This window comes from Copadichromis virginalis, linkage group LG7, assembly GCF_057382275.1.
Source record: "Copadichromis virginalis isolate Kocher_CV1m ecotype Utaka linkage group LG7, C_Virginalis_male_GT1.1, whole genome shotgun sequence".
Taxonomy (NCBI): Eukaryota; Metazoa; Chordata; class Actinopteri; order Cichliformes; family Cichlidae; genus Copadichromis; species Copadichromis virginalis.
Window position 1 is genome coordinate 64,613,389 of NC_140624.1, and position 25,751 is coordinate 64,639,139.

At 41.9% G+C, this 25,751-nt stretch overlaps 1 protein-coding gene across 1 annotated transcript in view; it reads right to left on the reverse strand.

The window, feature by feature from the left end:
* The window catches only part of tead1a (TEA domain family member 1a), a 50,130-nt gene that overhangs the window by 18,274 nt on the left and 6,105 nt on the right, over window positions 1-25,751 (reverse strand). Inside the window, exons 2-4 of the mRNA XM_085464742.1 lie at window positions 11,036-11,501; window positions 4,626-4,690; window positions 1,579-1,641 (exon numbers count right to left, since the gene is read on the reverse strand). Of these exons, the coding sequence (XP_085320868.1) occupies window positions 1,579-1,641; window positions 4,626-4,690; window positions 11,036-11,240 (333 nt within the window). The 5' untranslated portion in view covers window positions 11,241-11,501. The remainder of the gene's footprint in view (window positions 1-1,578; window positions 1,642-4,625; window positions 4,691-11,035; window positions 11,502-25,751) is intronic.

A 25,751-nucleotide genomic window follows, 5' to 3' on the forward strand; every position in this document is an offset into this window, starting at 1 on the left:
CTTTTCTACAATATTTCGGTTTTCTAAATGGTCAAGTGTTACGCACAGAGGGTGGCAAAGAGGACAAAATCCACCGAAACTCAGAACAAAAGATCAAGCTCAGCCAGCAGTACCGGTAGCTCAGTCGATCTCAATCCCTGCCCACGTACGCTGACGCCTAAGCTGATAACCATCTTCACAACCAATTGGGAAATCTTGCATGTGTAATGATACCTGCATACAGTTGCTGCCTGCCCTACAAACTACTTTGCAACCCATTTCCTGCCATTTCTGTCCTAATCAATCTCACAGGTGGCTTCTAGGTGCTGTTAAAACCTTCAGGGGCTACAGGTCAATTCATTTTAATGGATTAGTGACGGGCTCTGTGACCTAATCATCTGATCAAGCCTTCATTTTACTCCAAAGACTGTCATACAACCTTTTGGCCATAAGAGCCATCCATATACACAGTTAATCACGTCACACGTTACAGTCACGTAAGAGATGCGTGCAGCTCTTCAAGAAAGCCACGTGGTGACGAAATTAGCACTCACACATACACGTTTGTCTGTTATAAAACGTGTACGGCCCAAGAACTCGCGAGCATCATCAGTGGCGTGATCTCATGTAAGATTGTCTACGGTTAAAGAGGTCTTTCCACCTCCTTTGTTGACAATTACCAACTTACTTGTGGGTTAAAAGGTATAATATTCAAGAACTGAAATGAATGTATAGACACATAAAGAAGTACTTGCTCTCAATCGTCACTTATACCCCACTAGAAGCTTTTTGTCATTAGATGTGTAACCAATTAGAAAATTGTTAAGGGGGGTAAAAAATAAATAAATAAATCAGAAAGCAACACTAGAGACATGCACAATTTTTCCTAAACATATAGTGTATCATCAACAAAAGGATCTATATGAATTTGAATAACCTTTATTATAAACTTCAATTAACCATCTGTTGTTTCTTTTATGAAAGCAAACAATTGTTCTCATTCCGACTGCTCTTCTCGGAAAACAAGCGCTCCCTTGTTGCTTTACATAAAGTTAATTACAACCAACTGTGAGGAAGAAAAGGAAAGAGGGGTGAAGAAGGACAAGATACTAAGGACACGAGATTAGCAGACTCAAAGAGAGAGAGAGTAAGAGGACAAGGACAAAATAATGTATGGATACAAGAGAATGACAGGAAGAGGAGGAAACATGAGAGAGTGAAAAACCTAAACAGACCTAATTATACACCTAGGAAACTGGTGTCAACGTGACAGGCGTCCTCCCAGCTATAGCGTCACATTAACAAGCAAAGAGCAAAGCAGCCAGCTACAGATTCCCACTGCTTCTTCAGGACAGCTTCAGAGACTCCAAATTTTAAAAAGTGATTTTTCTTTCATTCCATTTCTTAATGTTAACGTAGAAAAATCTGTTTGCAGTTGTGTGGATGATGCTGTTTTCACTCTGTTCATCCACTGTAGTCATCACAGCAAATCCTCACTAATCATCTGTGTTTATAGCAAACAAACTGGAAAAGAAAAAACAGCAACACTTCCTGAGCAGCAGAGGATTTTTCTGGAAACGTTTCTGTGCGGTCTCTTACCTTTAGCTTGGACTGAAATTCCCTGGATTTTCTTCGGGCCAATACTTGGATGTGACTGGATACCTGGGGGAGAGGAGACGAGAGGAGAGGATGAAGTGAAGGAGGGGTTGAAGGGTAGGAAGGAGAGGAGGAAGAACCAAACAGTGAGTTGCCATGGTTATGAAAGGACTGTTGCTACACTGGAAGGGTGCACACACACACACGCACACACAGACACACACCTACCTCCCCTGACAACAGTGAATAGACCCATCTATGCACATCTTTTGAGCAAGCAAAATGACACCTGGGAACACGGGCCAAGAGCTCAGATACTAAGATTACACTTCACTGACATGCAATAATTAAAAAATAAATAAAAATCCAGACACCCAGTTAGTGTTTCTCAACAGACGGGTGGTATAATCTATCATTCTCCTGTATTTATATCATTGCTCAACTTGTAACAGTAGCGCAGCTGCTAGGCAGTTAGTCGGACAATACGTTCCTGGTTTCCTTTCTAGTAGCACAGAGAAGATGTCACATTTGGTTGTTGTGACAACAAACACAACACTTTCCAACACAGTTTATTTGACTGGACGACCGTTATGTTAAAATGAAATGAAACTGCAGAATAAACACATTATATATGGCACACAATATGACATAATACACATATACTCCAATTAAAATCCATCAATGGAACATAACCATAGTCAACAATATGAGGTCCAAAATGCACGTGTATATAATATAAAAGGATGGTTGGTCGTCAGTAAAACTACAGTTATACAGTGGGGCAAAAAAGTATTTAGTCAGCCACCGATTGTGCAAGTTCCCCCACCTAAAATGATGACAGAGGTCAGTAATTTGCACCAGAGGTACACTTCAACTGTGAGAGACAGAATGTGAAAAAAAAAATCCATGAATCCACATGGTAGGATTTGTAAAGAATTTATTCGTAAATCAGGGTGGAAAATAAGTATTTGGTCAATAACAAAAATACAACTCAATACTTTGTAACATAACCTTTGTTGGCAATAACAGAGGTCAAACGTTTACTATAGGTCTTTACCAGGTTTGCACACACAGTAGCTGGTATTTTGGCCCATTCCTCCATGCAGATCTTCTCGAGAGCAGTGATGTTTTGGGGCTGTCGCCGAGCAACACGGACTTTCAACTCCCGCCACAGATTTTCTATGGGGTTGAGGTCTGGAGACTGGCTAGGCCACTCCAGGACTTTCAAATGCTTCTTACGGAGCCACTCCTTTGTTGCCCGGGCGCTGTGTTTTGGATCATTGTCATGTTGGAAGACCCAGCCTCGTTTCATCTTCAAAGTTCTCACTGATGGAAGGAGGTTTTGGCTCAAAATCTCACGATACATGGCCCCATTCATTCTGTCCTTAACACGGATCAGTCGTCCTGTCCCCTTGGCAGAAAAACAGCCCCATAGCATGATGTTTCCACCCCCATGCTTCACAGTAGGTATGGTGTTCTTGGGATGCAACTCAGTATTCTTCTTCCTCCAAACACGACGAGTTGAGTTTATACCAAAAAGTTCTACTTTGGTTTCATCTGACCACATGACATTCTCCCAATCCTCTGCTGTATCATCCATGTGCTCTCTGGCAAACTTCAGACGGGCCTGGACATGCACTGGCTTCAGCAGCGGAACACGTCTGGCACTGCGGGATTTGATTCCCTGCCGTTGTAGTGTGTTACTGATGGTGACCTTTGTTACTTTGGTCCCAGCTCTCTGCAGGTCATTCACCAGGTCCCCCCGTGTGGTTCTGGGATCTTTGCTCACCGTTCTCATGATCATTTTGACCCCACGGGATGAGATCTTGCGTGGAGCCCCAGATCGAGGGAGATTATCAGTGGTCTTGTATGTCTTCCATTTTCTGATTGCTCCCACAGTTGATTTTTTCACACCAAGCTGCTTGCCTATTGTAGATTCACTCTTCCCAGTCTGGTGCAGGTCTACAATACTTTTCCTGGTGTCCTTCGAAAGCTCTTTGGTCTTGGCCATGGCGGAGTTTGGAGTCTGACTGTTTGAGGCTGTGGACAGGTGTCTTTTATACAGATGATGAGTTCAAACAGGTGCCATTCATACAGGTAACGAGTGGGGGACAGAAAAGCTTCTTACAGAAGACGTTACAGGTCTGTGAGAGCCAGAGATTTTCCTTGTTTGAGGTGACCAAATACTTATTTGCCACCCTGATTTACAGATAAATTCTTTACAAATCCTACCATGTGGATTCATGGATTTTTTTTTCACATTCTGTCTCTCACAGTTGACGTGTACCTCTGGTGCAAATTACTGACCTCTGTCATCATTTTAAGTGGGGGAACTTGCACAATCGGTGGCTGACTAAATACTTTTTTGCCCCACTGTAGTTACATCAGAGGTTAGCTTGCGCATGTTGGCTTACAGCTCCAGCTGCACTATCACACTTACCGGAGCTTTACTAAGCACACGCATCTTTACCTCGAGGTAACAATGATACAAGTAAAATCAGGATCAGTAACCAGCGTGGCCAGTGTTGGGAAGGTTACTTTTAAAATGTATTCCACTACAGATTACAGAGTACATGCCCCAAAATGTATTTTATAACGTATTCCGTTACGTTACCCAATGAGATTAACGTATTCTGAATACTTTGGATTACTTAATATATTATCATGCTTCTTACAACTACATGAATGTGATTTATTACTATTACTGAAGGTTATTCGCCATACCAACACCAACTAGATGTTTAAATCTTAATATAAATGAGTAACAGTAGGTGGACATTAGGTAAGGCTGCACTTTTTGCAGCGATCTCGTATAGAAAACTATTCCTCCCCAACACTGAGTATAGCTGACTGTAGCTGCACCTGAATGGGCTTTTTTTGCACTGCTGAATCAACAGCTAATCGGGGAAACAATATTCTTTAAATCTCTGTGCTTTTTTCCGACAGTTGGAGATCTTTTTTTTTTCCAAGCTACTCTTTGTATAATGGGATACGTGGCGATCCATACTGTAGGCGGCATGACTAGATTTAAAGCGCACTCCCATTATTACCTGTTTCCTTGTTCGCGTCTTCCCCGTTCGGAGTTTGATGTATCTGGCTATCAGCTCGTTTCGACCTGGAGGCACAAGACACAGAACATAGTAATGAAACATTATGCATGCCCACATGCATGTTAAACCCCATTTGACCGGTCTTTCGTTTACGCGGACAATCGCACGCAGAAATCATATGACCCTGACAAACAACTTAGTGGCTGATTTAGAGCTGTTGACCCAGCGGCCTGGTTGACGTGCAGTTTCACATAGAAACGCTGTAATCACCGATACCCCTGTTGAGCCGTCCACACATACACACATGCACATAAAATCACACACGCCACAGCCCTGAATACACATGACCCAACAATACAGGCATTCATGCGGACCGGCCGTCCCCTGATTAAAGGAGCCAGCAGGCCAGCTGTACCCGTGTTTACGCGTGCACACATACACGCACACATAAAGACACACACACACGCACGCACGCTTACGATGCTGAATAATTCAACCCATTCAATGGGGAGCACAGCAGACTCAGCATGACCTGGCTAGTATAGATTAGCCAGGGAGAGGGAGGCAGTGAGAAACAAAGCAGAAAAACACAACTTTTACATCCAGAGAAACTCCGAAGGGGAGGGGAGGGGTCGTTTGCACATATTAACTTAGGCCTGCTCCGCCTGGCTATATTACAGCTTTACAGTCCTTAGGAATTAAGGACGACAGACCATTTTACAGATTTCAGGAAATTATGTAATTTGACTGTAATTTTATTTGCTAACAAGCAAATGCGGTTCAGTTTGGTTTGGTTTGGTTTCGCTCCCGATCTGTTCTCTGTTGCAACCAAGTGGAAAACCAAAGTCGGGCCAGCTGGCCAACTGATGGTCAAGATCAGCACAAAGCCAAACCTCTACACACTACCCAAATGGCTTGCAACAATAGCCCTAACTAACTAGCAGATGGTGTGTGTGCATGCGTGTGTGTGTCTGTGTGTGTGTGTACCTTCTGAGCAGTCCCACTCTCACTGAGATATGGAGCTTAGACTGATAAAATCTACAGCTCACCATGCAGGTGTTTTCCTTCGAGCAGTCAAAAGCTGTGACTGACGACAGCACGCAGACGCACACACACACACAGTACACATAGATGTATACGCAAACATGAGTGCGTGCTGTGAACGCGTGCACAGAAACACACACACACTGAGTAGTCCTGGCTGTGGAGGCTGACATCTGACTCCAGAGGGGCCAGCTGGTCTTTCTAGGAGGCTTAACGGTGAATTATCATCCTTCACTAACCCTGCGGCACACATCCCTCACTCTCACCCTCCCTCTCTTTCAAAAACTCTCCAGCACACACACACGCACGCACACACAAACACACTTTCTTCCCTCCCTTCATTCGGCCATCCATCCATCCTGTGTTCTGGCTGTTCCTTTTCCCCCCTCCTCTGTCCCTCTTGTAGTGAATGGGCTTCCCGTCTGCTCCCTCCCTCCCTCTTCCACTCTCTGTCTCCATCTCTCTCTACTCGCCCAGTGAAAGACTTCAAGGCCAAAGTCAGATGGTCATTAACCGTGACGAACAGAAGCAACCCCCGTGCTCCCCCCAGCTCCCTATCTCTAGGCTGAGGCCACCGCGTGCAAGCCGATATTAATGGAGACGACAAACTGGGAAGAAAGAAAAGTAATGAAATTACATGTTTGTTATGTGATTCTGAACCATTTAGAGCTGATTTGAGAACACGAAAAAAGTTCCAGAAAACACAGGAAACAAGAGCCGGGTTGGTGATGTAATGCTACGACGACACAGGGTTACAATACAAAAGTGAATACGAGGTGGTACGAGGCAGAACGAGTGAGAAGGAGAAGCTAAATCAGACGCTTCCTGCAGTTTGTGTGGTTAGAAATGCGCCTTTTCTTTCCTGTCCGCTAGCCGCAGTACATTACTGTTACGCCGTCGCTCTCTTAGTGGGGTGATTAAGAGCTTCAGCTGCTTCATAGAATAGCTCAAAACCCCTTTCAGAATAAGGTCAAGGCCTCGCTGACCGCGCTCGCTAACAAGGCTGGAGTTGAGTGGTGTGTATTGTTGTGTACCCTGGACAGACCTCAGAGACCACAGGGGCCAAACACTGGCCTAGAGCCTGGATTCGCAGCAGCTTTGTGGGAGTTTCTGTTCGTTACATCCAAAAAGCAGTTTTTAAAGTGCTAAACCTTTAGGATTTGCATTTGCACTCATTTGAGGCTCTTCCCTTTGTCCTCCAAGGCACAATCCCTGAAATCCTGGTTGGTGCAGACTGAAGTTAATCTTTCATTTATTACAAACAAGCTGCCAGTTCTTTTAAAGAGTAACCAAATCCTGTTAATCTTTTACTGCCAGGTGATGCCACCTGCAGAGATTTGGTAACATCGACTTACTCTAATGTTGGACGACCGTAATATGTAGCGCATCACGGTATCCGACTTGTTTCAAAGGAACCAAGAAGTGTTGACTGAGTGTTCCCAGCACCGTGTAAATATTGTTTTTCAAAGTGCTGATAATAGTATGATATTTGTTGCCGGTGTCAGGGAACGGAATAATGTGATGATTAAAACATGCAACAAGAAGAAGCTGTGAGGATAGAACCAGTAAAAGACTTAAACCCTCAACTCTGACAACAAATAAAGCCTTTAATATTCATTTTCTCCTTTCATTCTGAAACCACTCCAAAATTTCAGTATTAATACCAGTTTATTCCAATTTAGTTACAGTGCACACTGAAATTAAACGTGGACTAAAAATGTTTTTTCCGTATTACAGTGGTCTAAGATGACTCGTTATTTGTGGGGGAATGATCGCAGGACTCGGCGGTTCCTCTTTGCTTTGTTTTTGCGTCTCTTTCTTTTCCTTCGGTCTCATAAATCCTGTTACTCGCAGCAGCACACGTCAGCTTTGACGGCTGAAGTCACGGACTAGCTGGAGAGCATTTAGCAGCTTAAAAAAACAGATATTTCCTTTTAAAAGTGTTTGTGGAGACAGCTAAAAGGAGAGCGAAGGCTACCAGATTTCCATTTGCCAAACAGGGCTTAAATAAATGCTAATGCAGACGCGTGCTCACGCACATGTTCACCATAAGGTGATAAGATCTGGGTGTTGTGCTTAAAGCTTGTCAGCACTGCTGATCACATAGTGAAAACCACACTAATCTGACCAGACACTGGCTTAAGAGTAAATTTGTTTTCTACTGAATTATCCTTTAAAAAGAAATTTCTTTACTTTTATGTGATTTATTAGAAATAAAGACAAATGTAGCTGAAAAAAGCGGCGATTTGAGGAACTTTTCTCTTAATAACGTCACATAAAGTAGGCGGCAGTGAGCCTGAAATTTAGTGAGTCTTATGATTTGTATTTTATTATTACTGGAAAACAAACTTGGGTAGGTTACAGCCCCTAAGAAGGTAAAAAACAATATAGATACATCGGCGGGGTACAGTAACGCACACACAGGAAGAAACATTTAAAAAATACAGTCACGCATCGGGCACGTGAGGATTCAACTCCTCGCCATCTAAAGGATTTCGAAATGAACAGACAAAGGCAGAAGGGTAGCTAGCCCTTTGTCTTAGGGGAAGATGAAGAGTATCTTCAAAATGAGTCATATAAGTCGAGTAACTGGTTTCGCTGAAGTTGATTTTGCAACGTTGTTGGTATGTCGACTGGAAAGAACCAAAACCATTCAGCCCCAATGAAGGATGCAACCTCCAGTTTAAGACGATTACATTTTTACAATGAAGAAAATGTAGGTGTGTATGACACCATGTGACTGGAAAACTTTTGCCAACATGTGTCACAGTCTATACTTCTTCCACTGTTATTCTCGATAAGTAAAGCCCCCTGTGACATAGCTGGTTTGAGCATGCTCGCCGCTGAAGAGACAGATGCCGTTCTGTGTATTAGTCAGTAGATCTATAGGATATGTAGGAGACAAAGACACTGGTCATTATATTGTACTTTTGATGCATCTTTCCCAAGGATAATAGAGCCATTATTCGCCTTTTCATTCCCTGTTATATGCACCCACATTATGATGTTTCTAAGCTTCTCATCCACTAAGTTTATCCCGGCACTTTTTGTACCCGTTTCTTCTTCTTTTACGTTTCACTCCATTTTCCTCCACCCTGTGGGGGGTGTTTCTAGAACCGCAGTAGTCCCCTGCCTATCAAGTATTACTCGTTTCTCCTCTGTACTGTAAGACAACTTACCAGCCACTCAGTGTGCCTTAATGTAATGTCAAAGAAAGCGAATCTACCCTTAAAGATGTTTAAGTTTGCCTTTAATAACTAAGCTTGTATTTTGCTTCTGTGCAAGCAGGAAAAAAAGCAGAAAAATCATTAAAAAACAAAACAAACTCAACAAAGCCTCAAGAGCCCGATTACACACCAGGCATGAAATAAAATAAGAGCCTATTCAATCCTGCAAGCTCCATTAGCTAAAAATTACAATAAACGAGATACTGTTTTATAATTCCGCTTTGCACAGATGTTGTAGGCAATGATTAAAACCCCTGGTCTCTGTGGCCAAATGCTGCTCATCCCTTCTTGCCATTTCGCCTTTCCTGCTCTGCCTCTGAAAACAGACACCATCTAACTCGATTAGGTCACCATGATAAACGTGTCAACAACCTGCACACAGAGTCAACAAGGTAAACAACCGAACATGCCACCAAGGCAGAGAACAGAATGAGTCTGATTGATCGGCAACTGATCGGGAACACAAAGGAGGTCGATCGCGAGGTTTAGCATCAACGCGACAGGAGAGCGCTGCTGCTTCCAATCTGTGCATGTCCGTAGCGTTTAGGGTTTTTTGGGTACACCTCTCTCTGTTTCTGCTCTATTCAGAGAACAGCAGCAGTGCATCCATGAATGACCAGGGGATGTGAAAGAACATTTAGCTCATTTCTGTTGAAAGCTGGCTGGCTTTTTTTGCATCACAACTCAGCCAAATAATGCAGCGAGATTATTTTTGTTCCATAGCCCTTCATAACAACACACGTGGCCGGATCTACACATCAGAAAATGTATTAATTTTATTTTCACCTTTATTTTGGACAGCACAGTAGAACAGCAGAGAGAGAGCAAGGGGAACAACACACAGGAAATGGCCCAGGGCGGACTCGAACCCAGAAGCCTTTTAGCAAATAAGTCACCTGCTCAACCACTGAGTTATACCAGCACACAGAACATTAGTACTGTTGGTTTAAGACATCTAATTATAGTAGATCATGTTCCTCATAGATTATCATAGCATTAATGTTACATAAGTTTGCTTTACAGGCTTAGAAACTCTTCTTATTGTGTCTCTGGGGTTCAAAGAAAAGGACAGCTGAAGCAAAACAACAACATGAAGCTAAAAAAAGAAGACGATTCGCTAAAATTGCAAAAATTCCGAAGGAAACTGTGATGTTGGGACAATTCACAAGTTTTTAAAAGTATAACTTTAAGGTGCTTTAAAGAGTCCTGACCTTAACCTAACCAAACACCCTAGAGATGCACTGGTACACAGACTGTAAGCCAGATCACCCATGAACAGGACCTGACCTCACTAATGGGACAAACAAATATGGCCGCCCTCTTTCGGGGCTCATATTTAGCGTTCTAGTCTGTGTGGGACCTTTAACCTAGATGATAGAGGAAATAACTATCTCATATTTAGGATACTGATTTTGATTTTCTCTCGATTCCCAAAACTCAAGAAGTATTCACTAGAGAGCGATACGACGAAAGAGAGGAAAAAAGAAAAACAACAGGGTGAAAGGGAGGGGGGGACGCAGCTGGTGGCAGCCAGAGAACCATCTGTTCATCACTCTATTAGTTCACACACACACACACACACACACATATAAGTACTCTCTCTTAGTCCCACGCTCACACACACTGCGCACCTATAGCCTGCTTCTATTTCCTCTCTTTTACGGCTCTTTCCTCCCCCTGCATCTCTGACACTTTGCCCTGCGCGACAAGCCTCCGCCACAGCCGTCTATGTCGTTATTCGCACCGTCTGACACAACAGCGAACATTTCAACAGCTCGGCCAGTCGCTCGGTGCGTTTATATCACATTCTACCACATATACCGTGTGAATTAGTGACGAACTATCAAATTTATTCACACTTATTAAATATGGCCCACGGTTGTAGAACAACACAAAGAAGTGACCTCTGCTTGTTTGCGCCTTCGTGAAGAAACCAAAACAAAGCACACGGGGTGCATCGCACTTTCACAACAGCTCCTGTAATTCGCAGTCCAAAGCAATAGGAACATTTATTAAGCGAGGAGTAAAACTGTTTTTCATTGTTTATCTACACTGATATGAGAAAAAGACCTTTTTCAGTTTTTCAAGTGTCAGTAACTTGTACTGATTTATACCCAGCCCTGATTTCCCATCACTCACCGTACATCTTCCCTTCATCCGACAGTATAATCTTCCTCCTTCCACAGGGCGGATAGATGGCCAGGGCCTCCTGGAAGCTCTGCTCGATGTCCGGGCTCCAAACTCCCTCGGGATCCCCATCCATGGTCTTGTCCCCTCCAGAATCACTCAGTCTGTCCATGTCCTCCCCTGGACTCTCACTGCCACTCCAGCTACTGCGCTCCATACTGGCAGCTAACGGTAACTAGCTGATGTGTACTCAGTGCAAATGCCTTGATGCCAAGTTGATAAAGTAATTAAAAGTCTAGTGATAAACTGAAGCTAAAATGAACTATAATGGTAATAATTAACTCCCAGTAACAACGGCCAGCTGTGGCCAACTAGAAACTGACGGTAGCTCCAAATGGTAACTACCAGTAATAAAAATTTAAGGACTAGTGAACTGTAGAAAAGTGAGTGAGCCGCTCCAAAATCCAACCTCAGAGCTCTACAAGAAAAGAGGAATAACAAAGAAAAGTATCGTATTAGTCATTAATATTCAAACTTGATTCTTCCCATATATGCAAATTAAATTTTACTGCAGCAACACAAGCTCACGTATAAGACAAGACAAAGTGGCACGCTATTGAAAAACCTTTTAATATTGAAACTGCGAATAATTTTACTGTTTGGTACAGTAGGGGTCTGCTTATAACCACTGACTGTAAACGACGGATGCAGCTTTAGGGTCTGGAAACTGAAGCCAACACTGACCAGCAGGGGCCGATTCCTCTGGTTCCAAAAAGACTCCCGATTGTATAGAAGTCTCTGGAAAAACGTCCCTCTGATCCCTTATTCTGTGAAAGCGATCAGGAGAGTGTTCACTGCGATCAAACTCTTGAATAAAACATTGAGTTCTGTTCCACAGACAGATGCGCCTCTCGCTTGTCATGTCCGATTCCAAAGCACCAAGACGGCGACAGCAAAAACAAAATCAGCTCGAGGCTTCATAAGGGTGCCTCGCTTTTCCAGCGAGCAGTCTTACTGTGGCTGTGCCTATGTTTTATCAAAAAACTAACACAAAAAAGAGCAAGAAAAGGACAAAAGAAACTAGAGTCAAAGTTTTGATACAATTACACCCCCAAGCCCAGAGGAAAGGATCAACTGATCACCCAGCGACTTGCATCCAATGAGCTTCTTGGTCATGTTCAGGAGACAAATACGGATTTCACTGCTAAATTTTGCTTTTCAGCTTGCATTGTGCAGGTGTGATCACCACATCCCAGAATTTCATTTCAGAAAATGGGACAAACATAATGGAGGGGTGCCATTCTTCTCTCTCTGCAGCCTGCTTTGTGATTCACACTGATATTAAGTCAGATTTTTTTTTTTTAAACCAGGAAAATATTTTTTAATGTAGCTTTAAGTACCGATCAACATGTAGCAAGCCTGTATTCCAGCTGCAAGAGGTAAAGTATTGCTTCCTTTCATGAAGGAAATTGCCTATTTTGTTAAAACCGTTGTGGTACATCAAATCCATGCACGTAAGGAGTGCAAGCGTGTGAGGGGCAGGCTACTACTACACACAGCGACAGACTCAGGGAGGGGAAAAAAGACAAACTGAAGGGGCTTGCCAGCTGCCTACAATTCTTCTAAAATCCCCCATGGTAAACAGCAGGGTTGGCGCAGTACACACCACACTCAAACACCACCACCATATGCACACACACACACACACACACACACACACGCACACACACGCACACACACACAATTACTGTGCCAGCCCCTTGGGCGAACACATGTCATTTTGCCTGGTCTTCTACTGTTCACACTTCCCATGCACTGTCCCCTTGCCACAGCCCGAACAAGCCTGCAGTGTGAAGTAGATATGTGTGTGTGTGTGTGTCTATACTTAACACAATTATATTTGACAATAAGCACACATGCAACTGAAGCATGTAAAACAGCAGGCAACATTTTGGACACATTTTAACCCCGTCTGCACACCAGCGTTCAGCTTGAGGCTTTTTAACACCTGGAGGAAAACGCTGCGAATCCACAAGAAAACATCCGCTGGCAGAGAATTACAGACATGTGTAATGAAAGGGATCTGCTGGTTTTACTAGAGTTTGTCCCCAGGTTCTCTCTTCATGCTCATTCTGTTCACCCTCGTTTCCGTTTCCTCTCCAACTTCCCATCGTGGCTTTCTTCCCCGCCTCTTCCCGCCCATCCCTCTCCAGCAGTTTTCCCCATTCAAACAAAGATTCATTCATCCAGCAGCCCGCACCAATGAGCAGCAGCAGCTGGATTTCTTACAAGTTTCGGTGTCTCTGGGAGACTTTTCGTGCTGAAGTCAGAATACAGACGCTGTGATCGTCTAGTTTCACGTTACAGTCATTTCACTGATACGTCAATGGCAACATTCTTTAAATAAGTCAGTTCTTGTTAATTTGTTGTCAACCTTCAACCTTTACGCTTAAATATGTTGCTTCTATATGGTAGCTAACAGAAGGTGATAGCACAATATTACACTAGACTCATTTTTGTTTGTAAAGTGCTTTTTAAAGCCCATCAGAGTCAGTCACTGACATTGGCAGCCTATTAAAATCAAGGTCTAAAGCATCACTGAGCAATATTTTATAATAAATAGAAGATAAAATGACTAGTTTTGATTTCTACTACTGATTAAGGTCAATTCCAGCTGCATCTCACAGCTGTTTAGCGACAATGAACCCACAGCACAGCACAAAACCAGCATGAACTTTGTTGACTTTTCTTACTTTTCGTCATAATTTTCATCAGTGACTCTTTGTTTCCTCACAAAAACAACATAATAGCCAAGTTAAAAAACTATGATGACTTTTTGTCGATAAATAAAAACGAGATGGAAATATTCTGGAGAGACGAGATCCAATCAGAACTGATTACGCTACAAAATGTCAACGATTTGAAGGAAGAGAAGAGAATAAACATGTGGACACATTCTGCATTTAAAGTCAAGGGAAGTAAGACATTTTATAAACTGTGTGGAGCAACTCTCACCATTAAAAACATTTTGTATTTTAATCAATTGAAAGACTTCAAATTTTTAAACTTCATAAGTTTAGACAACTTAAATTTGACTGAAACTAAAGAGCATTTTAGTCAAAAGACTACAAAAACGCAAATCAAAATGTACTGTCAAAATGAACACAGCGGAAATATACAGTCCGAAAAATACTTCTTAGAAGAGTAACCAGTGGACGTGCATTTTAAATTTTAATGCTACATTTTCAGCTAAAATTACTTTATCTTTAAAACTAAAGAACTAATAAAAACATGTATAAATCAACTGACCTTTGAGGAGCTGTTAGCATTTTCCATCCATCTTGCTCATCTTACCCAATTCAGGACAAGACGAGAGGATTTTCTTAACAAGAATTCTGTTCTGTGCAGGATTTAAGTAATGAAGCACATTTGGCTGAGTCTCTTATATGGATTCATTTAGTAGATTTTATAAGTTTAAAAAGCGTTATTTGTGCCATTGCAAAGAAAAAGGAAACACAAAATTAAAGACAAAAGACAAAATTAACTTTCTTATTTAAGATGAAACCTGGATTCTCTTATTTGTGTTCTTTTATAGTTCTTACAAGAAAGGACCGTAAAGGGGCTTAGAAAAAGGAAGAGACAAGCAGCAACGTGGTGACCAGAGATTGTGGAATCTCAGTGAAGTTTAGCACAGTCGAAATAACCATTAGCGATGCAAAATGAGTATCAGGTGAAATTTACAAACACCAACAGGAGGTGAAGACAACAGCTGATGTATGACACGGCGCCTTAGTGGGTCGCCTAAGCACTCATACACTCAACAAAAATATAATAATAATAATAATAATAAACGCAACACCTTTGTTACTGCTCCCATTCCCCATGGGATGGACGTAGAGACCTAAAATTCATTCCAGATACACAATATAACCATCCCTCCCAAACAGTGGTCACAAATCAGTCCAAATGTGTGGTAGTGGGCACATCTGCTATATTGAGATAATCCATCCCACCTCACAGGTGTGCCACATCAGGATGCTGATCTGACATCATGAGTAGTGCACAGGTGTACCTCAGACTGCCCACAACAAAAGGCCACCCTGGAATGTGCAGTTTTTTTGCGCTATTGGGGGTCTGGGGACCCAGAACCGGTCAGTATCTGGTGTGACCACCATTTGCCTCATGCAGTGCAATACATCGTCGCATGGAGTCTATCAGATTGTCAATTGTGGCCTGTGGAATGTTGGTCCACTCCACTTCAATGGCTGTGCGAGGTTGTTGGATATTCGTGGGAACTGGTACACGCTGTCGTATACGCCGGTCAAGCACATCCCGAACATGCTCAATGGGTGACATGTCCGGTGAGTATGCTGGCCATGCAAGAACTGGGACATTCTCAGCTGCCATCTGCCCTGAACAATGTGAACCATGATTCATCCGTGAAGCGCACACCTCTCCAACGTGCCAGACGCCATCGAATGTGAGCATTTGCCCACACAAGTCTGTTACGGCGACGAGCTGGAGTCAGGTCAAGACCCCGATGAGGACGACGGGCATGCAGTTGAGCGTCCCTGAGACGGTTTCTGACAGTTTGTGCAGAAATTGTTTGGTTGTGCAAACCAATTGTTCCAGCAGCTGTCTGGGTGGCTGGTCTCAGACGATCTTGGAGGTGAACCTGCTGGATGTGGAGGTCCTGGGCTGGTGTGGTTACACGAGGTCTGCGGTTGTGAGGCCGGTTGGATGTGCTGCCATATTCTCTGAAACGCCTGTGGAGACGGCTTATGGTTGAGAAATGAACATTCAATGCACGGGCGACAGATCTGGTTGACATTCCTGCTGTCAGCATGCCAATTGCACGCTCCCTCATTGCTTGTGGCATCTGTGGCATTTTGCTGTGAGACAAAACTGCACATTCCAGGGTGGCCTTTTGTTGTGGGCAGTCTGAGGTACACCTGTGCACTACTCATGATGTCAGATCAGCATCCTGATGTGGCACACCTGTGAGGTGGGATGGATTATCTCAATATAGCAGATGTGCCCACTACCACACATTTGGACTGATTTGTGACCGCTGTTTGGGAGGGATGGTTATATTGTGTATCTGGAATGAATTTTAGGTCTCTACGTCCATCCCATGGGGAATGGGAGCAGTAACAAAGGTGTTGCGTTTATATTTTTGTTGAGTGTACGTCCACTAGTGAACCGACCGTGAGCTATGGGGTGTTCACGTGTCTGCCTTTAGTCACACACATAGAAAACTGAACTTTCTGAGATTTGCGGCATGAACAGAGACCTGAAGGACTCCACAGGTGAACTGTTAGCAGAGGATTAACTTCCAATGGTCAAACTGAAATATCTTCTTTACAAAAATAAATAATCAGAAGACCGACCCATTGCTTAGGACAGGAGATCAAAAATAAAATAAAATAAAGGTGCTTCAGAGCTGTCAGTAATCAAATATCATTACAATCTCTAAGCAGCGTATTCAAACTGTTTCGCCCCATTCTGACACCCTAATAAAATGTATCAGCGTCTGCTACCTCCGTGTAGTCACTGAGCTCTTTGTTCCCCATAACCTTGGTTAAAAAGGAAAGTTTAAATAATATTTCAGCATAAAAGCATTCCTGCATTCAAAGATTCACCCAGGAAAAAAAAGACTGGAGATGAAGCTCTCAAACCAGTAGGTTTAAGACGTGTTACAGAAATGTGGAATTTCTTCTTCATCTGAAAATATTTCTGCATTTTTCTGGAGAGCTCTTCAGAAAACATTTGACCTCTTTAAAGACCCTATGCTGAAGTGATGACAATAGACCACCTACGCTTAAATTCAAAGGCGTTTTAATTCTCACAGCTACATTTATAACCTCTATTGCATCTAAACACTCAACACTACCACTTTTATCACTGTGCAACAGGCTTTAAATACCAAGCTCAGCCTGAATAAATACTTGCTATATTTCACTTCTCTGCACATGAGGTCTGTGAACCTCATTCTTGGGGTTCATAGTGTAAATACCCATTCAAGTAAAAATGTACTTAAATTATTGCTAAAAGCTTGTACTCGTCAGCATTACAGGAAGACAGACTGTGGTTCCGATCTCACACGAATTACTCCATTACGGTACACTCATCAGCATAAAGAAACCATGCAAATGTTCTAATGAGAGGAATTTTTGCATAAGGCAAAAAAAACCCAAACTGACAAGATCACGTTTGCATAAACTGGAGCTTCATCCACCAGCTGTTAACTGGTTAAAATGGCATAAAGGCTGAAACGATATGAGATTCTCCAAATTTTTCCATCTTCGCGAGTCCTCGCAAGCCGTTTTTGTACACGGGGCTCAACTGTAGTTTAACAAACCACAATCATAAACAAATGCTTCAGATCATGAGCCACTCCAAGCCTTTTCTAGACTTGTGTCCTCCTGCCATCTAGGTTTCACTGAATCTAATCTGGCCTTCCAGTTCAGGAGACACGTTTGCACTTTGTGATGAATCCTCAGTTTGTGAAGTTTCCTCTTTTTGGTAAACCTGGGTGATGATATGATGTCCTGGATGGATGCATGTTTTACTTTGGTTGATGTTGGGGGGGGGGAAAAACACTAGTGTGCACTTCAACCACATCATGAGATTGCATCATCTACTGTGGTGGAATACATGAGAAAATTATGCAAAGTATATCCCGGTGTGTAGGGATTACGTGGTATTAAACACGAATACGTAATAGCCGCCAGGTAGAACAACAAAGCTAACATTATACTGCCAACATGCCCAACAGATGCAGCACTGTTCATATCATTTGCAGAATGAAGCAACTGTGTCAAAGTCAGTAAAAATAACTTTATATTTATTTACCGAGATGTGAGATTTACATGATTTTGCACCAGAGAGATCTGCAAATCAGAAAGTCTATTTTCAAAGTTCGGTGTGGGCTTTATGGGTAAGAAGGAGAAGAATGTGCTGTAGGTCAGTAAGTAGACCAAGAATAGCCTCTAAATAAGAATATAAGAAATGTGAGTCTACAGAAGGACAAAGCCAGCCATTAAAAGCCAAACATAGACCGTGCAGTGGTGAATAAGGCCTGTGAGATTTGTAAGTTCCATGTAAGACGGCACAGTGTGTAAGTAACAATGGCACACCCCAACTTTAAGTCTTTTAAAAGTAAAATTCTAAGTATTTGTATTTAGAGGATAATTTAATCTCTACATGAAAGGTTCTCTGGGTTTGGTTCTCGGCTGCAAACTGACCTCGAACTTGGTGTAAAGCTCCGTGAAGAACTTCTGGTTTCATCACTGTGCATCCATTATCTCGGACTAAAATATAAACTTGCTCAGAAATTGCAGAAAGGGAAAAAAATCTTTTTCACTGTAAAAACTTTGTTATATTTGTCACAATAAATAACCCATTTGAGATTCTTAATCTTCCTAAATACAGCCACTGTATCTCAGGGAATCCAGTAGTTTGATATTAACATTGATGTTTGTGTGGACGAAGGTTTTGATGAAGAGGAGAGGTTAAAGAATAAGAACTACAGTTAGGCTCATGTGAGCCATGAAAGGGGCCCAGTAGCAGATGGACGCTGGAGAGAGACATTAGTCACACAACAATCAACTCTGACTACTGGGCGACTCTTCTGCACCCCGGGCACCCCCCCCTCCCTGCGTGTCTCTCTGTCACCAGGCAGGCCCGGGCCACTCGAGCCAGGACAGCAGGCTTCATAGTGTCAGTGCCAGCCCTCAGGAGAACACACACGGGGCATACAGCCACAATCCTGCAGCTGCCTCGGACTCTCATGTTTTCCCCGTGTGTCGCCTTTCTTCCACTTTCACTTGATTCTCACAGCTCTTCCACAGGCCTGCTACATGCGTGTGTTTGCAAATATGCAACGTTTATGGAGGTTATAATGAAGATGGAAGCTTTTACTGGCGTGCGATTGTCTGCATTATCAGAAGAAACCTGTTTGTGTGTGTAATTGTGCTTGTATGTGTGCATCAGCAGGAGGTCGTGTTGCTATACAAGTTGAATGTTTTATCCCAGCCTAGGCAGTTCCTTTCACTCATTCTTCTGTTGGACCACTCAACGGCATCTGTTTCAACTGCTTCCAACATTTGCACACACACACACACACACACACACACACACACACACACACACACACACACACACACACCGTTTTTTATAAAAAGAGGATTTTCCCATAATCCTCAAAGCAAACATTGTTCCACTTTATAATGTTTAGCCATGTTTTAATGTTGTAGCCCATATGGCCCAAAGAGAATTATTCACCATCAGGGATGACATTTCTTGTACTCTGCTTATTTTAATATTGCTATTTTACTTCAAGGACCATATGGCACAATATTCATTCTTTACAAGTATGCAAGTGTGACTAAAGCATTCAATATCTAAGCAGACTCGGGGGTGCTTCATTCATCTTCCTATGTTAATAGCCTCCACTACAGAGGTCCCAAGGTAAAAATCATTCAAGTACACCTCATGTTATTCAAGCAGTCAGAATGTATTTAAATGTGTGATTCTGGGCCGAGCTGATGTGCCGTCCGTCCCTGACTTCCACCCTGGTCATCACTATAGGAACAATTCTGAAAAAGAGAAAAATGTAGTTCTATTTTCTCTTACTAATGCATGCACATATCTACTACTCTAGTAAATTAAACCTTTGAATATAAGGACTTTGCAACATCTGAGGTGGGATTTGCTACAACATGGATGTTACAAAGACCGGGGGCTGCAGTACTGAACTTTCCTAGCACTCATCCAACAGATGTGCAAATGCCAATGAATATTTCACAATCTGTTCAGACTTTAGGCATTCCTTTACCTGCCTGTCCTCTAATCTGTGTGATGGGGAATTATTGTCCTTGTGTAAAAATCCAGAGCATTGCCTGCTAAAGTAGGCTTCATAGACTGTATATAAAGGATGGATGTTACCATTGATACACCCTTTTATTAGTGGACGCTAACGGTTATATATTGGCTGCTACCATGTGATCAGAAGTGACCATAGTTGAGGGTGCATTAGCATTTTGGTGAACGCACATATCCCAAACAACAGGCTAATGGAGGGGTTGTCCCACATGCCAAGCACTTCTGGTCAACAAAAACAAATAACTCCAGTTCAGTGACGTCAGGTCAGGTCGCAGTGGCTACTACTGTTACACGTGAGGAAAATATTTGGAAATGATTCTTCTAAAACTGTTTGTGTGTCAAAGAGGATTTACACAAAGTTTTGTAACTGTTTGTGGTCATGTATGTGCTTAGGTCCATTTAAAACATACCCCATGCTCTGTAAAAATAAACATAAATACTATGTAAAGCACTGCTACAAATAGTTAAATATGTAAATGAGTCCAAAGAATGTTTGGGGGGGGGGGGGGTCTGCTTGATTGTTTGTTTTTGTTTGTCTCAGAATCAAGTATTTGAAAAATGTAAGTCATTTGGAGATTTCTTATAAATAAAAGTTAACAGATAGGAACATTGCACCACAGCGCTATAAGTCTTCTTTTTCTAATTATTAAAAAAGAATACTACAATTAAAAATAATCTCAAAATTTAAGTGTTTACTGTGAAAAAAAAAACATCTACATTGTGTGTGCTGCACTACTTTCAAAGCTTGAACTTTAATTTACAGACTCAGTCCCCTAGGAGCAAGCACTGGGTGACAGAGTGGGAAGGAAAAACTATATTTTAACAGGAAGTTCGGGTAGAACCAGGATCAGGGAGGGTCGGCCATCTGCCACAACTGGCTGGGGTGGGGGTGGGTGGGGGCAAGAGGCAAGAGAACAGAAAAAAACAAAGATTTTTTTTAAAGGACAAAACACAGAGAGACAAGCATAAAACCATAACTATAGAAGAGAGGGAAGACAGTCACATATTCAAAGGTTTGGTCCAGAACCTTCCAGAATAACAGACTGTGACTGTGTTACAACCGTTAATATATGGCATCTCAAATGTACTGGGAATAGTTCACTATGAGTTTTTTGGTTCCCCCTTCTTTCCTTAACACTGAGCACATGCCATTCATGCAATGAGCACAGAACATTGTGCATTTTATACTTCTAATCAACCAGATTTACTTTGCTTTTCACACATTAGAGTGAAGGTCATCCTAATCTCTACAAGCAGATATCTGCTGCGAACATGCAGACATATGGACATCCAAGGAACGAAAGCAGGCAATGAATAGGAGGCATTGTTTCCACGCAGATAAACAGCCCATGTTAAGAGTTAAAGAACTGAAACCAAGGGTTGAAACCTTTAAAATGTTAAAAAAAGAATCGCCATTCAAACACAAATACACAGAACAGAAAGTCTTAACTCATACATCTATTATCCAGGGCATCGAAGGTTTAGAGACTGGATGTCTTTAACCCTTTAAGACCTACCATAGAACCAAGTCCGCCAGAGCTTATATTATATTTTTACATGCTGTGGAGCCATTTTTGGGAGCATTTCAAGTTGCTATACATCAATACAACCATTACAGCCTAAATTTTAATAATATGTCTGCATTAGGTGCATAGTAATTACATAAATTGCAAAAAAGTGCAATAAACTACAAAAAAAATTGAAAATCGTTTTTGTTTTTTTAACATATATTTCTAGTTAGAGAAATTTAAGAGGCTTATCCCTCAAAACTGTAAATACAAAAAAGTTGCACAAACTAGTTTCCCAACACAGGAAATTTATTTTGAGTGTCTTCATAGTTTTATTTTTGAAATACACCAATTTTTATACACTGCAGGAAAAACGAAAATAAATATTATAATGCAAATTTGCAAAATAACAGCATATGCATCAAAATAAACTATTTCCAGCAGTGCAATATGAGTCCTAAGCATCCCAGAAACGACACAGAAAGTCATAAACTCAAACATAACTTTTTAAAACACAAGTATAGGCTCATAAGGCCCCGATCGTAAAAAAACTACATTTCCGCAAAATGACGTCACTTCCGGTTTCGGGCAGGTCATGCGGTCATGTGATAGTTCGCGCTGATGGACGTAGGAAGTGTTACAAACAGCTGATCGGATCGGCGAAGCGTGTTTCTGGAATATCATGTTTTTGTTGCTGCAAGTGATTTTTATGCAGTTTTTGCAAAGCTATATGTGGAAGGAAACTGTGACCTAGGACAAGCTGATGGCATCAGATGTAAGTACAACTCCTCCGGTTTCATATGCAAAAAAAATTATTGCGCTAGCTTACGCGGTTGCAGAGCTACCGGGATTTAAAAATAGTTACGCAAAATGGAGCGTGCCCGCTCCAATCGGCTGTAAAGGGTTAAGGGTCAAAAAGGATAAACTACACATAAAACCTTTCAAGGATGCAAGCGTTTGTCTACTTCTGGCTTGAGCAGCACCTGCTTAAGCAGGTACATTCCTACCTTAATGTACTGATGGCATAAAATAATATTAAATGTTACTGCGATATATTGTACACTAGTGCCAAACACTAACAAATCGAGTGAAATAACGTGATCAGCAGTCAACTAACTAAACAGCATGTCTTCGTCTCATCTTCCACCACTCATTCCCAACTAGTTGCATGAGATGGCCATCCCCACTTGAGCCTGGTTCTGCTGGAGGTTTCTTCCTGTTGAATGGGAGTTTTTCCTTCCCACTGTCACCAAAGCGCTTGCTCATAGGGAGTGATCTGATTGTTGTGTCAGCCAACAATTCTCTGTTTTCTCTGTATTATTGCGGCGTCTTTACCTTACAATACAAAGCCCTTAAGCAACTGGGCAACTGTAGTTGTAATTTGGAGCTATATGAATAAAACTGAATTCAACTGAAAAACTTACAGGGAGAAAGGATTTTTTCCAGCACTGATGGACGTCACTGGAACTCCAATCCAAGAACTTGATAATTAAACTGAGTGGATTTGAACTGAATACACATACTGACCACATGAATACAAAACTCTGCTTTTTTCCCTTTTTACACCAACTCTCTTGCAGTTTAGAAAGTATGACCAGCCCACTCTCATTCCAGAGGTTACAATTAACACTGCTGGTGTGCCTTTGTCTACAAAGGCATCCATTTAGGAGGGGGTTATCCTACCCAAACTAGGATCATTCCATTACTTTGACTAACCCCAACCACGGAGTGTTAGTCAAAGTAAAAAGTGATAAAAAAAAATAAACTGAAAAAATAATCAGCGAGTGGGGGAAAAAAAGTGCAAAAACACAAGAGTCAGATAAGGACACAAACCGCAAACTCATGGTTGATGAACTCCCATCTGCACAGCCTCTTAGTACAGCCTCTGTAGGTCACAAAAGCAGCACCTTTATACATCTATAGAAATACATACACACACAGCTGTAGCTGGTGCATCAAGGAACCGACACCAAAAGAGAGGTGTAATGACATTACTTGCCAGAACTGTATTTTGTAGCACCCAAGGGTGAGAATGCGTTGGTATGACAATATCACAGTATGACTGCTTTGATAGGGATCTTGTCCTTTGTGCTCGTCCACTCCCATAAGACACAAATAAGAAAGTTGTAGTGAACGAAACCCTAATATCAAACGGCTGAAATGACCACGGCGCAGAAGACAGGATATAAAATTTCATCTAAGATATTTGTAAGAACGGCAGCATTAGATACCCTGCATTGAACAGCAATCAACAGAAATCAGTATCGTACTAATTAAATTCATTATACTAACAATATTCAGCAGCGTTTCTCACGTGATCTGAAGCTGGAAAGGTGTTTTGTTTGGTTTCACTAGTGGCTACCTACTTTTATGGATAATCCATATGAGACCCTACAAATGCCTTCCATTCAGACCAAGCCGATTATTCTTGGTTCCATTTCTAATGTAGACTTTAATCAGTTTTCTACTCCGTCACATGTGATTTTTGACTTGGCATTGATGCACGTGTCCGAGTTCAGACTTTTTGATATAATTTGGTCACGATTTCAATTAATCCATTACTGATAAGTTCATTCTGCTGAAGACAGACTGAAAAAAAAACCTTTATCCACGTCTCCAGTTCTTCTGATTATTTCTGACCCGATTTCATTTTGTAAAAAAAACAAAACAAAGACATATTCATCAGGCTGAATAATAAAGCTGCATCAGTGAAAAGAAACCTGCAAAGCATCTTTTATTCTTTCTCGGCACTAATACGCACTTGAGTAAGACAGAGAAAGTTGCTTTATGAGTGGTGAAGAGGCTGTGATTCACAGCATGCGCTCCTCATTATTTCACCATCTCTTCTCACGGAGGCATTACCATTTATGCACACACGCAGTAATTGGTCACAGATTGCACACTGATACAGTGAAGTGCTTATTTCCTCCTGAAATATGACGGTAAAAGGTTCAGCTAGCAGCTCTCCTCTCTGCTCGCCGTCCTTACCGTTATTCCTCATCCACCAGCTTTAGGTTGGTTTTTTTGCTGAGTCAGACAGAGTCATTATCCAGTCTCTTCCTTGGGAGGGTGGAGGGAAATTGGAGGATGAGGGGGGTGGGGTCACACGTCACACAGACACACACGCAGGAGACAATATCCTCCACCAGAGGAAAGGGAGGCCTGGGGAGGTTACAGCAATACAACACCGTTTAATAAGTGTGAACACAGGAGCGTTGTGCCGAGGCAGACACCACGTGTGCTGCATGTGCGTGCATCTGTGAGTCTTAACCCACACCTAGTAAAGGAACAGCGTACGGCTGCATGGATGCGAAAAAGAGTACAGTGACCTCCATCTACCCATCTCGTTGCCACGATTACATCCTCTTAAGCCAACACGAGCTCCGCTCTCCTCAAAACACACGTACAAAACGAATTAGCCCCTGAACTGTGTTTTCCATCTGTGGTCCATTAAAACTTGGGTACTGCTTTATTTAGACAGTAGCAGGTAAAGAGGCAGAGATTGTGGCGGCTGCGCACCCCTTATTTAAATATAGTGCTTTGTCAGCACTGTTTCATTTGTTTGTTTGTTTTGGATTCCTCTCTCCTAAGCTGAAACTCCAGCTGGACTTTATCACAGACCACAAAGGATCAGAACAAATGGTCTTTAAGGTGATCCGGGGGACAAATCAACAGCGGAATAATTAAATTTTTAAAAAATGCTGCTTTATGTTGAATCAGCTCAATTGTTTACTCACTGAAAATCTACTATAATGTGCCATTAACTCATATCTCTGAAAGTAAGTATAATCATCAATCATTTTTTAGGGTAACTTTTATTTGAATGATTTTTGTCATTTTATTGTGCTCTCAGAGGGTCGTCTGTCCCTCCCAGAGTTTAACTTTGTAAACAAAAAAACTAGTTAAGGACAACTTGAACGATCTAAAAAATAATTTGTAAAATTTGAGATTCTAGCATTTCAATAGTCTCTGTTGCTCGAACTGAGTTTTAAACTAGTTTTGGTTTTGTGTCGTCTCCCTACGCTTTCCTTTTTCCACCCCACACCAGTCATGGCAGGTGTTTGCCCTTCACTGAGGTTGGGTGTGCCAGAAGTTTCTTTTCTCTTGCCAAGTTCTGCTTACAGGAAATCATCTGATTGTCGTTTCCCCTCTAATACTCCAAGTGTCTTTACTATACAGTATAATGCGCCTTGAGGCAACTGTTATTATGACTTGCTGCTACACTTAATTTCACTATATACAAATATGGGAACATAGCAGCAGCTAAATCTCTAATGTTGAGGCTTCAAAATACAGCCTGGAGAGCTGACATTGTGCGATCAACATTAAGTAAG